General features: G+C 38.9%; 2 protein-coding genes across 17 annotated transcripts in view; one reads left to right on the top strand and one right to left on the bottom strand.

Annotated features, from left to right (window-relative positions):
* PBRM1 (polybromo 1) overlaps positions 1-14,029 on the top strand; it is a 117,077-nt gene that overhangs the window by 77,078 nt on the left and 25,970 nt on the right. For 14 of the 16 annotated variants that reach the window (XM_042929608.1, XM_042929610.1, XM_042929621.1 and 11 more), the window contains 4 exons: positions 4,328-4,513; positions 5,610-5,767; positions 6,662-6,925; positions 11,921-12,066. In XM_042929608.1, the coding sequence (XP_042785542.1) occupies positions 4,328-4,513; positions 5,610-5,767; positions 6,662-6,925; positions 11,921-12,066 (754 nt within the window). Of the gene's footprint in view, positions 1-4,327; positions 4,514-5,609; positions 5,768-6,661; positions 6,926-7,442; positions 8,579-11,920; positions 12,067-14,029 lie in introns of those variants that run through there. The other 2 variants (XM_042929614.1, XM_042929623.1) reach the window with 2 other exon arrangements.
* The window catches only part of GNL3 (G protein nucleolar 3), a 113,782-nt gene that overhangs the window by 88,898 nt on the left and 10,855 nt on the right, over positions 1-14,029 (bottom strand). The window lies entirely within an intron of this gene.

Below are 14,029 nucleotides of genomic sequence, written 5' to 3'. Positions count from 1 at the left end.
AAAATAAACATTTAGGGGCACCTGGGTGGCTCTGTCAGTTGAGCATCCGACTTCAGGTCGGGTCATGATCTCGGGGTTCATGAGTTTGAGCCCCACATGGGCTCTCAGCTGTCAGCACAGAGCCTGCTTCAGATCCTCTCTGCCTCTCCCCTGCTTGTGCTCTCCCTCTCTCTTTCAAAAATAAATAAATATTAAAAATAATAATAATAATAAATAAATAATATATAAACATTAAAAAAAAACTGATAAAGATTTAGACCTTCAGAGAGATGACAAGCTACTGCATCCATAAAATAAAAACAGGAGGCCATAAAAACGAATAGTCACAGAACAGAAAATTTCTTGGAAATTGAAAATACGGCAAACCAACAGAATGAGAGAAAATATTCACAAATCATACATCTGATAAGAGTCTGATGTCCAGGATATGTAAATTCAGTAACAAAACAATTCAAAACTGGGCAAAGTATGGAAACAGACCTATCTCCAAAGAAATTGTACAGATGGCTGTAATCACATGAAGAATGTTCAATATCATTAATCGTTAGGGGAATGCAAATCAAACCTACATTGAGATACCACTTCTTTTTAGGATGGCTGTTATAAAAAACAAACAAACAACAACCAGCAAGTGTTGTTGAGGATGTGGAGAAATTGGCGCCCTTATACATTGATGGTGGGAATGTAAAATGGTACCGCCATTATGGCAAAACAGTTTGGCAATTCCTTACAAAGGTAATTATTGAATTACCATGTGATCCATTAGTTCCACTCGTGGTGTATACCCAAAGAACTGAAAGCAGGGACTCCTGCACATAATTGTATACCAATATCCAGAACAGCATTATTCACAAGAGGCAAAAGACAGATACAACCCAAATGTCCATTAACAACGGATGAATGTGGTACATATACATACAATAGAGTGTTATTCCCCCATAAAATGTAATGAAATGGTGATAACGACATGCTACAACACAGATCAACCTTGAAAACATTATGCTAACTGAAATAGGCCAGACATGAAAGGACAAATAGTGTATGATTCCACTTACATAAGGTACCTAGAGTAGCAAATTCATAGAGACAGAAAGTAGTATAGAGGTTACCAGGGTCTGGTGGGGATGAGAAATGTGCTTAATGGTTACAGAGTTTCTGTTTGAAATGAAAAGTTTTGTAAATAGAAGTGGTTCTGACTGCACAACATTGTGAATGTAATTAATGCCACTGAAATACGTGCTTAAGAATGGTCAAAAAATGGCAAATTTTATGTGGTATATTATCACACTTTTTTAAATTAGTAACATACCAAGAAACTGAATTACACACTTGAAGTAGGGGAATTGTATGTATATGTTGTGTAAATTATATCTCAATGAAACTTTTTTTGTTTTAAGTTTATTTACTTTTGAGAGAGACAGAGACAGCACAAGTGGTGAAGGGGCAGAGAGAAAGAATCCCAAGCAGACTCCACACTGCCAGCACAGAGCCTGATATGGAGCTCAGACTCACGAAGAAGCCCTGAGATCATGACCTGAGCTGAAACCAAGAGTCGGATGCTTAACTGACTGAGCCACAGGCGCCCTCAATGCAACTGTTTTTAAAAAATGATAGCAGAGGGGCGCCTGGGTGGCTCAGTTGGCTGAGCACCTGGCTCTTGAGTTCAGCTCATGTCATGATCTCACGGTTCTTGGGTTCGAGCCCCACATCAGACTCTGTACTGACAGTGCAGAGCCTGTTTTGGATGCTCTCTCTCTCCCGCTCTCTGTCCCTCCCCTGCTTGCATTCTCTCTCTCTCTCTCTCAAAAATAAATAAACTTAAAAAAAATTTTTTTTTAAATAAGGTCCCCTTTGAATAAAAACAATAGAGTGGGGTGAGGCGATAAGAGTGAGGGTGTTTAAGGGTACAACCTTGTAAGGAGTGGTAAATAGCCATGGAGAGCTAATGCACAGTAAAGTGAATATAGCCAATAGTACTGTACTATGATTAAGTAATGTGGTAAGTGTCACTGTAGTGGCAACAATATATAAGTGTATTGAAGTAACTGGTTGTACAGCTTAAATTTACACATTGTTATATGTCAAATTGATTCGTTTAAAAATTTTTTTAATGAGCCCCCCAGGTGGCTCAGTCAGTTGAACGTCTGACTTCGGCTCAGGTGATGATCTTGCGGTTCGTGAGTTCCAGCCCCACATCAGGCTCACTGCTGTCAGCACAGAGCCTGCTTCAGGTCCTCTGTCCCCCTCACTGCCCCTCGCCTGCTTGCACTCTCCTAAAAATAAAGAAATACGTACATACATAAATAAATATATATATTTTTAATGATAGCAGAAAGGAATCATTTAGAGAAGGATTAGAAGATGAAGTGGAAGAAATCTCAAGAGGTAGCAGAACAACAAATGAACAAAGAAGGAGAAAGATAACCAAAGATCAGCCCAGGAGGCCAGAATCCAAGTAATTGCAGACATAGTTCTGCTAAGCTTTCTGCCACTGTGTAACAAGGACCCCCTTTCCAGTAACATTTTCATTTCCACCTGAGCCTTCTACTGCCAAGTCTTTAATGTCCGTTTCTCTACCATAGTCTATGCAAGGCAACTGAGGCCTTTGCTCTGTTCAAAATTCTCCCAGTTTCTGTTACTGCCCAATTCCAAAGTCGCTTCATATTTCTTAGTTATTTGTTGCAATAACACCCTGCTGGCGGGTATCAAAATCTTATCTAAATATTATCAGCTTTATGAGCTCAAAAGCCTCCAATCTTACTATTTAAATCATTTAAGGGGTGCCTGGGTGGCTTGGTCGGTTAAGCATCCGACTTCAGCTCAGGTCATGATCTCACGGTCCATGAGTTCGAGCCCCGTGTCGGGCTCTGTGCTGGCAGCTCAGAGCCTGGAGCCTGTTTCAGATTCTGTGTCTCCCTCTCTCTCTGCCCCTTCCCTGTTCATGCTCTGTCTCTCTCTGTCTCAAAAATAAATAAATGTTAAAAAAATTTTTTTAATTAAATCATTTAAGTTGGTATATATAGGTGAGGCTCTGGGTGTGACCCATCCTGGGACACAGTTCCTCTCCCTCTGTGGACCTATGAAACCAAAAACAAGTCCTTTGCTCCTACAATACATTGATGGGACATGCATAGAATAATAATTAAGAGACGTTCCCATTGAGAAAGGGAGAAATGGAAGGGAAAGTGTCTTCAATTCCAAGCAATCTTGAAATCCAGCGAGGCAGAACCATTAGGTTTCAAGGCCTAGAAATAGTCCTTTATGGCTCAGGACTCTGCCCTCTAAATCATCCTTTTTCATATTTTCAGCTGAGTTGTTTTATCATCCTGTTTCCTGTCTCTAGAATTTGGGGGTTTTGTACTCTCTCTGTCCTTTTCCATACAGTTGACCATGTTCTTGTTGGTGTATAATCTCAAGTACCTTGTGAATTTCTTGTATATGTTACAGAATTTCTTGTATATGTTATATGTTATATTTGTTATATTTGACTAATCGAATACTAGATAACATTTTCCACCAATATTGTCAAAACTTAAAAAATTAGAAATGTTGGAGCATGAGAATGGAGAAACAGACCCTGTAGCCACACAGTGAGGGACTTAAATTGGTACAGAATTTGGGGGGTTGGTTTGGAATAGGCATATTAAAAACATTTAAAATGCTTCTTTCTAGCTGTCCTATTTATAGAAAATTACCATAAAGAAGTAATCAAAGATGTGGGCACAGTTTTATCTTAAAAAACAAAAACCCTGTGGTATTTGTAAATGATGGCTTGTATGGGAGCCATTAAAAAGTATTATTTAACAAAAATAAGTCCTATTGAAAAGCATTAATCTCAGGGGAACTGCACAGTTCTGTCTTTAGTGTAGACATGTATAGTTCACATTATATTGCATAATATGCATGTTCGTATTTTCTCAGTTCTAAGATTCCATTAATTGTGACATACCCATAGAGTAACTTAGGGAAAATTTTTTCAGAGGCATTAAGATGAAGAGGAAGTACATATGAGATTATTTCCAGATTACATGATTTACATGTAATCTATTTTCTTCTTTACCTTCTTTACCTTCTACCTATTTTCTTCTTTATACCTTTCATTATTATCCAGAATGACTGTCTCGAGCATTTATTATTAAGGTGGTTATTTTTATTCTGTAGATCCTTTATTTATGGACTTACTTAAATTAATGGCGGTTATAATTCAAAAAGGCACTAGACCTTGAAGGTCTAGAAAAGAATGAAATGTAGTAGTATGTGTTGTTTGAATCCTATGTCTGATTCCAACATGCTTTGAATGGGAACCTTTTTTTCTTTTTCACCTAAGAAGCTGAAAAGAGTGAAGACTCCTCAGGCACTGCAGGCCTCTCAGGCTTACACCGCACATACAGCCAGGACTGCAGCTTTAAGAACAGCATGTACCATGTTGGAGATTACGTCTACGTGGAGCCCGCGGAGGCCAGCCTGCAGCCACACATAGTCTGTATTGAGAGACTGTGGGAAGATTCTGCTGGTAAGTTCATTTTAAATCAAAGGACAGATTGGTGACATGTAACTATTTTACTCCTCCTTGGGTCTCAAGGAAGAAAACTGTCACTCAGACAATAGTTGTTCTATAGTGTATCAGTAAATATAAGTAAGCACCCACTATATGAAAACATGGGATCTAGCACTCTTGGGCCAGTGAGTGGTACAATTGAGTCAAAAGAAATGCATCTTCTTGAAGTGAAGCTGAGATTCATTTGCTCCACTGGTGTTTATTAAAACCAGTCAGCCAAACTCTGGAGGATGGCAGAGACTCACAGGAACTAAAGGCTCACGTTTTGCTTCTGGCAAAACCAGTCTGGTATAAATCACAAGTGAAGAATAAATTATAGAGAGACATGTGCCTTGGCTTAGAATTTGATTTTAAATTTTTTTTTTTTTTTTAACGTTTATTTATTTTTGAGACAGAGAGAGACAGAGCATGAACGGGGGAGGGTCAGAGAGAGAGGGAGACACAGAATCTGAAACAGGCTCCAGGCTCTGAGCTGTCAGCACAGAGCCCGACGCGGGGCTCGAACTCACATACCGCGAGATCGTGACCTGAGCCAAAGTCAGACGCTTAACCGACTGAGCCACCCAGGCGCCCCTAGAATTTGATTTTAAAAAGGTGTCCTAGAACAGTTGCCTTTACCTTAGGAGTTAATGAAGCCAGAAGCAGGCAGAAATGTGATCCAGGCAATCCAATTCCCTCAGCTTTGCATCCCTTGCCCTGAGTGCTAACTGCGTCCTTTAGTATGTGGTATCCTTCTTAAGCATGCATCCCTGGCCGTGTCCTGGCCCCGGCAGAGTGGAGCAGCTCTCATCACCCTCCTCATCTGGTATATTACCTATCTTTTCATGTGAGAGGGAGAGTAGCATTTTTTAGGCCTTCTTATACTTCATTATTTTCAAGTATCATTTCTTCTAAGATAATTATTTTAAGGACCTGTGGCTTAAAAAGCACATCATTGGGTTCGGGCCATAAGAGAATAGATGGAGAATTTGCTCGTTTTGCAAAGAATGTGTGATTTCTGTTAATGGTAATTCTGTCTCTCTCTCTCTCTCTCTCCCTTTTTGTTTTTGAGGTGAAAAATGGTTGTATGGCTGTTGGTTTTATCGGCCAAATGAAACATTCCATCTGGCTACACGAAAATTTCTAGAAAAAGAAGTTTTTAAGAGTGACTATTACAATAAAGTTCCTGTTAGTAAAATTCTAGGAAAATGTGTGGTCATGTTTGTCAAGGTAAGAAACTCATTAGTTCCCAAAGTACAAATCATTCCATGAAAATAAAATTTACAAACATGGAAAAATCAGTATTTACAAATTAGAAGCTCTGTTTTAAACCGTTTGATTTTTTTTTTTTAAACTGTATCTGTATGGCTGTGTGTAAAAGATTTGGGAAGAAAGTAATCTGATCATGATGATGGAAGACCATTTGCTGCCTACATCATATAGTTGAATGCAGTTAGCTTAAAGTTTTTTTTATACTGCGAGGTTAATTTTTGAGGATGACATTTTCTGAAAGATAATTTTCTGAAAACTGTCAGTATGCTTTTTTAGGTAATAAAGTATACTTTTTGTGTATCTATCTGATACAGGCACATTGACCCCTGCCCCAAAGCTTTCAAGAACGTTATAGCTGTATTATGAAATGTTAATATATTTTCAGAAGGGCTGTTGGTAAGCTAAATAAGCTAAAGGGTGTGGGGGCGCCTGGGTGGCTCAGTCGATTGAGCGTCCAACTTCAGCTTAGGTCATGATCTCACGGTCTGTGAGTTCGAGCCCCACATCAGGCTCTGTGCTGACAGCTCAGAGCCTGGAGCCTGCTTTGGATTCTGGGTCTCCCTCTTTCTCTGCCCCTCCCCCACTCATGCTCTGTCTCTCTCTGTCAAAAATAAAATAAACATTAAAAAAAATTTTTTTTAAATAAGCTAAAGGGTGTGTATTTAATAAGGCTATTTTGTAGCAAGAAATTGCTCCTACATCTCTAGCCATTTACTATTTGTGGTTAACTGTCAAAAAGTCTTAACAGTTTAGCTTTTGTTTGTTTGCTTGATTGATGTGTGGTTTTGGTTTTTATGGTTGACTGGTTTTCAGAATATTCACCTAACTTATTAATTTTATTATATCTCCCAGGAATACTTTAAATTATGCCCAGAAAACTTTCGAGATGAGGATGTTTTTGTCTGTGAATCACGGTATTCTGCCAAAACCAAATCTTTTAAGAAAATTAAACTGTGGACCATGCCCATCAGTTCAGTGAGGTTTGTCCCTCGGGATGTGCCCTTGCCTGTGGTCCGAGTGGCCTCTGTATTTGCAAATGCAGATAAAGGGGATGATGAGAAGAACACAGACAACTCAGAGGATAGTCGAACTGAAGACAGTTTTAACTTGGAAAAGGTATGTAGCTAAAAGCCACACAGAAAAGAATTTTACACTTCAAAATACCTATTCCAGAAAATAAATGAATAAAGCATTCAAAATCAGAATTAGAAAAAGAGCAACAACATAAAACCTTACATAAACAGAAAGAAGGGAACTATAAAAGAGACAGAAATTAATACTTAGAAAACAACAGTAGAGCTGAAAAGTAAATCCAGGGGCACCTACTGGTTCAATGAGTAGAGCATGAGACTCTTGATCTCAGGGTCATGAGTTTAAGTCCCCCGTTGGGCATGCAGCCTACTTTAAAAAAAAATTAAATAGGAGCGCCTGGGTGGCTCAGTCGATTGACTTGATTTCAGCTCGTGTCATGGTCTCAGGGTCATGGGATTGAGCCCCGTGTCAGGCTCCACACTAAGCATGGAGCCTGCTTGAGATTCGGTTTCTCCCCCTCTTCCCCTCTCTCCTGCTGGCTTACGTGCATGCATGTGCTCACGTCCTCTCTCCCTCTCCCTCCCTCTCTCAAATAATAAAGAAAGAAGTGAATCCAAGTGCTAATCATTTGACAAGTCCAGTGAAATAAATGACCAACTCTCCTAATAAAAAAAAGAAGAGAATTAAGCTCAGACATATAAATGTGGAAGAAATTTAAAGACTTGTAAATTTTGTTAATAAATTGAAATCCTGAATAAAATGAATAATTTCCTAGGACAATATAAATCACTAAAGTGGCATCAAGAAGAGGTGTAACACGTAAGTGGACAACAACATGAAGAAATTTTTTTTAATGTCTTGAGAGCTAATCACAGAGTACTCAGATCAGATAATTCTGTAGGTGAGTTCTTTTAACCCTTTAAGAGACCTATAATTATACTATGGTTTAAATTCTTTCAGAGCATAGAAAACAAAGAAAACTTCCCAGTTATTTTACAAAACCAGAATAATCTTGATTTCAAAGCCTGACAAAATAAAACCGGAAAAGCTATAGTTCAGTCTAACTTATGAATATTAATGCAAAAAATACTCGGAGAAAATATATTTTTATAAATGAAATCAAAGTAGTTATTTAAGAACAATATGACCAAGTAGGTGGAAGTTCATTCTACAAATGCAAGGATTGGTCAAAATTAGGAAAATTCAGTAAAACATTTCATTGCATTAATAGATCTAAGGAGAAATTATTTGATAAAGTATAGTAACTGTCTTCATTTACTTAAGTCTTTAGATGGATATTTCCTCAAAGTGATTTTTTAAAATTACATTTGTTTCTCACACCTAAACGTGCTTGCTCTACTACTATTATCTATATTTTTCTGAAAGTAGCCAATGCAGACAAACAAAATACTAAAAATATTGACAATAGAGGCAAAACTTTTTTTTGCAGATAATGGGGGAGAAATTAACTAAAGTTTTGAAAACCAAGAATTCAACAAATAGGAATTTCAAAGTCCATATACAAGTCAATAGCTTTCTTATATAAACAAAACAGTAATTCACAAGACTTTTGAGAGTAAGATAAAAATGTTGAATACGCTTTAGCAGCTGTTAGGAAAGTCATGTAGAAGAAAATATCTGATTCATCTTAACCACAAGATTCATTAAGAAATAATCTTGGGAGCGCTGCTGGGTGGCTCAGTTGGGTAAGTGTCTGACTCTTGATTTCGGCTCGGGTCATGATCTCACAGTTTGTGAATTCAAGCCCCATATCAGGCTCTGTGCTGACAGCGTGAAGCCTGCTTGGGATTCTCTCTCTGCCCCTCCCCACTCCACTCTGTCTCTCTGTCTCTCTGTCTCTCTCTCTCTCTCTCTCTCTCTAAACAAACAACAATAAAAAAGAAATAACCTTAAAAGGAATATATGGAATCTATGGGAAGAGAAACAGTCTATGGACATGAAAGACTTGTGTTTGGAACCTGACAGAATTATGCTGGCATTCTTATGAAGGGATCAACATGTTAGTTACCAGGAAAAAAAGGGAGAAAAGTAATCAAAGTGCTTTGCCCTGCTAGGTACTATTGTATTTTATAAAACAACATTTTTAAAAAATTGGGATAGTAGCTCAGGACCAGTCAGTGGAAGGAATAGGCTTTTCACAACTAAAATCTAGAATATAAAGGTAGGATTTTAAATCAGCAGGAGAGGATGGAATCAAATGATACTGGAAAAACTGGTAGCCATTTGAAAATAAAAGAAAAAAAAGAAGAAAGGAAAAAACCCATCTGAATTCTCTCTTGATATTCCAAAAAGATCAAAAAACAGAGTACTAGTTGCTAACATAAACATATTTACTATTATTTACCTATATTCTTTTATGTATGTATGTATGTATTTATAAGCTTGGAATGGGTCCATTCTATACATGATATAAAATCCAGTATCCATAAAAGGGGGGGGGGGCATTTTATCAGTGTACAATGGAAAATATCCATTAGTTTAATAAAAGAGTCTAAGGACTGCCATTTTTAACACAATGAGCTCTTGGAAACCTAGGAAAAAAGCTACACTAGAAAAATAGGCAAAGGACCAAATAGATGATTTGTAAGAGGGAAGATAGCCAAAAAGGTAAAATGTTTTTAAATGCCTGGCAGATTGTCAGGAGTTCTAAAGACTGCTAATACTGGGCACACCTGATGTGAGTGTGGGCAGTACACTTCTCTCCCATCCATGGCATTCCCTTTGACCCTACAGTTTGATGCCAGGGAATGTGTTCCAACTCAGTACTCAGGCGCACCAAAGGGTTGTCTACAAGGAGTGACATCAGTGTTACCTGTAAAGCAAAACCCTTGGCCAAACTCAAATGCCATGAATAGGAATTGAGTAAGTTGTCATACATCCATAGCATGCCAGCTGTACGGCCAGTGAAAGCATTGAAGTAGGTTTATACATGTCACGTGGAAAATTTTCCAAGTCCTGTGGTAGGAGGATGTTCATGATTAACAGGCAGCAGAATGGGATGCAGTTCCATCATTATTCAAAACAAAGAAAAATGTATATTTACATACATGAATGAGAAAATGAAAACAGCATGAAATACTGCTGTGTGCTAAACTAGGTGCTTATCTCTGGAGTTGGATCACAGAAGATTGTTTTTAAGTTTTACATGCTGTAATGTTGACTTGTTGCCAATGAATGTACTTCTTTTATATAATCAAGAAAGGTAAAACTTTTATATTGTTAACATAAAAACTGGAAAATATTGAATTCCTTGAGTCCATTTCAGTGTCCTAACAGTTTTACAAGAGAAAGGGAGCCTGGGAAAGAACATGATATTTTTTACACTTTACCAATATGTCTGGGAATTGTAGAGACGTTAATTACGAAAGAATAAGAAATACCAAAGGAAGCCAGTGTGGGAATAACATAGATTTCTTCTTTTTCTTTTTTTAAAATTAATTAGTTAGTTTTTTAATTTACGTCCAAGTTAGCAATTTTTTCTTTTTTTTTTTTTTTAAATTTTTTTTTTTAACGTTTTTTTTTTTATTTTTGAGACAGAGAGAGACAAAGCATGAACGGGGGAGGGCAAGAGAGAGGGAGACACAGAATCTGAAACAGGCCCCAGGCTCTGAGCAGTCAGCCCAGAGCCTGACGCGGGGCTTGAACTCACGGACCGCGAGATCGTGACCTGAGCCGAAGTCGGATGCTTAACCGACTGAGCCACCCAGGCGCCCCAGCAATTTTTTCTTAAAATTCATAAGTCCCCAGGATCCTCTCTGTGCACACATTTTTTTTTTTCTTTTTTTTTTTTCTGTTCTTGTCTCCTATCTATTTTAATGCTGCCTGGCCAAAACAGGTCATTCCTGGAACTTTTTAAAAGAATACCTTCAGCAGGTAGAGCATGCAGCTCTCAGTCTTGGGATTGTGAGGTCAAGCCCCACATTGGGCGGGAAGATGACGTTACAGAAAAAAAAAAAAAAAAAAAAAAAAGAAAAGAAAAGAACTTCAGAACAGACCATTCCTGAAAGAAAAAGTTATTCTTACTCTCAAGGGTCACTTTATAGCTCCCTTTCCTGCAGGTGTTCCTCATCCAGCACATCTCATTCTTAAGGGTTTTCCAGGAGGAGCATTTAGATTGCACATTTATAGTTGTAAAGAAAGAAGCAAACCGTTTGGACCTTCTGAAAGAGAGATTTTTGTTTGAAGTTTCAGATACTCTCAGGGAGGTGCAGTAGAAAACTTGGTGGTTCTGGGGTTTCCTCGAGGAGCTTTTATATGTTTTGAAATTAATATGTTTACAACACCTCGTGCTGTGCCCACTATCTGCATCAGATCAGAACTTGTTTTTCTTTTTTTCCCTTTTTCTGCCAACACTATAAAACAATAATAATGTTTGTTAAAGCGCTTTTCATAAGTCAGGCATTGCTCTGTGTAGTTAATGGGGAGAATATCCTTAAAGCTTCCTAACAATCCCATGTAATAGGCACACTGTCTTCATTTTCCAGATGAGGAAACTAAGGCCTAAGAGGTCAAGTAATTTGCCTAATGTCACAGTAGCCAGTAGGTGACAGACCTTGTAATTTATTTAAAAATTGAGAGTATGTGTTTGTATCACAGAGGCTATACTATTCCTTTCCATGCTAGAATAAAGCAAAATTATCATTTTAAATCTATCAGCTGTTAATGCTAAGACATTGAGAGCTCAGTAAATGTGGTGAAGAGGAAGCTTATGCAGCATTTGCTCCTTATCCTCCATGGCAACGCATGAGTGAGGCTGCTCCTGAATGCTGCTAAGTCCTCTCCGGTGCTCTTTTTGCACTGGACTAGGGGAATAAAAGCATCTTGGAGTAACATTTTGTGAAACTTAACTAGAAATTTAAAATAAATGCATTATTTGAGAAGACTTAGTTTGGTTTCAGTGCCCTAATCTTTTGGTTTCTGATCTTCATCAAAACTTATGTTTATGGTTATTTTTTTCTTCTAAGTTAATATGAAGGAAAGTCAATTTTCCTTTCTTACCTTCTCTGTCTACTCCTTGATTATGAGCTGCCTCTCTTCAACCAGTTTCCTTTACCACAGGAGAAAGAAGATGTCCCTGTGGAAATGTCAAACGGTGAGCCAGGTTGCCACTACTTTGAGCAGCTCCGTTACAATGACATGTGGCTGAAGGTTGGTGACTGTGTGTTCATCAAGTCCCATGGCCTGGTGCGCCCACGTGTGGGCAGGTGAGTGTTACTGAAGCAGCGAAGATGCAGTTCGGTCGGAGAGATTTGGAGCAAGTGGAAATTCATCACTCTTGAGGATGAAGACACACGTCATCATCAACCCCCCCACACCCCGCAATCCTATTAACTTCCCCAGCTTCCTTGAACACCCTTGCCCTGCTTTCGTCTCTAGCCATGCTTCTTTAAATTCCTCTTGTGAACTTTTTTTTTCTTCTCTTACCATTTACTCAATTCTCAACCCAGAAATCTCCCTGCCCACCTCACATGATGAACTCTCTTTAGCTTCAATTTAAGATGACACTTCCTTAAGGAAGCTTCTCCTGTACCCTCCAGACTGGATTAGGTGTCCTTGTATTCTCAGAGCACTTGTCATGTTATTTTACTGTCAGGTTGCCATACCAGACTGCAAATGCCCTGACAGTAGGGTCCCTGTCTTTTTGCTCACCTTTGTCTTCCCTGCTTCAAGCATACAGTTCATGAAACATAGTAAGGGCTCAGATATTGGTTGAACAAGTAAATGGATGGAAGAGTGTTTGCATGGCATAAAATAGCAGTGACGGAGTCAGGTACAGAATTGGGCAGTAGAGGATAGTGGTTAAGAGTAGTAGTTGGTTCCAAGAGATCCTGGTGTAAGTCCAGCCCTGCTAGCTTCATGTCCTTAGGCAAATGATTTACTTCCCTGAGCTTCCGTTTCCTCATTCCATTTTTTCCTCATTCAGTAATCATTTATTACAAACCTATTTGCCAGGCTCTGAAGCTACATTAGTGAATAAAACAAACATTCTTAGTGCCCGGGATCTTCGTTCCAGTGGGAAGACAAACAGTAAACATCATGAAAAAGTAAAGTGTAAGGTACATTAGGTCATGAAAAAATAAGAGTATGAGAACACTCAGGAATGCCGTGGTCACAGTGAGGAAGTGCAAAAGTTTAAGTAGGGTGATGTATATAGGCCTCACTGAGAGTTAATAGTTGAGTCAACGAAGAAACTGAGTGAGTTATGTGAATATCCATGGGGAAAGCTTTCCGGGAAGTGAGAACAGGCAAGATAAAGACCTGAGAGAGAAGCGTTCCTGGCCTGTCAAATCAGGAGAGTTTGTTACAGGGGGAGTAAGCAGCGTGTTGAGTTAGATAGGAGATGAGGGCCACGGCATACAGTGCAACCCTTGTGGACCTCAGAGACCGATGTAGGCACTTGGGCTTTCACTGAATTAAAAAGAGTACCATTGGATTCTTTTAAGCATCAGTGTGACAGCTGAATTAGTTCTTAGCAAGATTGCTCTGCCTACTGGTTGTTGAGAATAGACTTAAAGGATCAAAGAGAAGCAAGGAGATCTGCTAGAAGGCTGGCTGTTGCAGTAATCCAGGCAGCAAACGATGATGGCTCAGACCAGTAGTCAGACCCTGTTTTAAAAGGTTGAGTTAATAGGATTTCTGATAAATGAGATGTGTGGTCTGAGAGAGAGAAAGGAGTCAAGGGTAACTTCTGTCTCTTGTCTTGAGGAACTGGAAGGTAGAGTTAACAGTAACTGAGATGAGGATACTGCTTCTTGTTAGGAACCACAAGACATTGGAGACCATAATACCAAGCTGGTGGGGTGGTTGTGAGGAATGATACAGTTCCTAGTACATAGCAGTCACATGTGAATTTTTATTTTTTTCTAGGGAGATAGTATCTGGCTTTGGTCAGATTCTCAAGGGGTGAAGGGCTCTTATTTCTTGGCACTCAAAAGTCATGAACCAACCATTGCCTTACAGGAATATCTGCCATTCATGTGAGCTGACCCCAAATATCGATGGTTTGCGTGTGTATTTGGCTGACAAGTCCAATGACAGATGCTTAGTTTTGTTTCACCATGAGCATCTCAGGGAAAACACCTGGGAGATATGCCTTAGTATTGTGTTAAAATTGTTTTCCCCTGGGGCACCTGGGTGGCTCAGTCGGTTAAGCGTCCGACTTCGGCT

This window comes from Panthera leo, chromosome A2, assembly GCF_018350215.1.
Source record: "Panthera leo isolate Ple1 chromosome A2, P.leo_Ple1_pat1.1, whole genome shotgun sequence".
In the NCBI taxonomy this organism is placed as follows: domain Eukaryota; kingdom Metazoa; phylum Chordata; class Mammalia; order Carnivora; family Felidae; genus Panthera; species Panthera leo.
The sequence above is the reverse complement of the archived record's forward strand: the minus strand, read 5'-3'. Positions and strand labels throughout refer to the sequence as shown.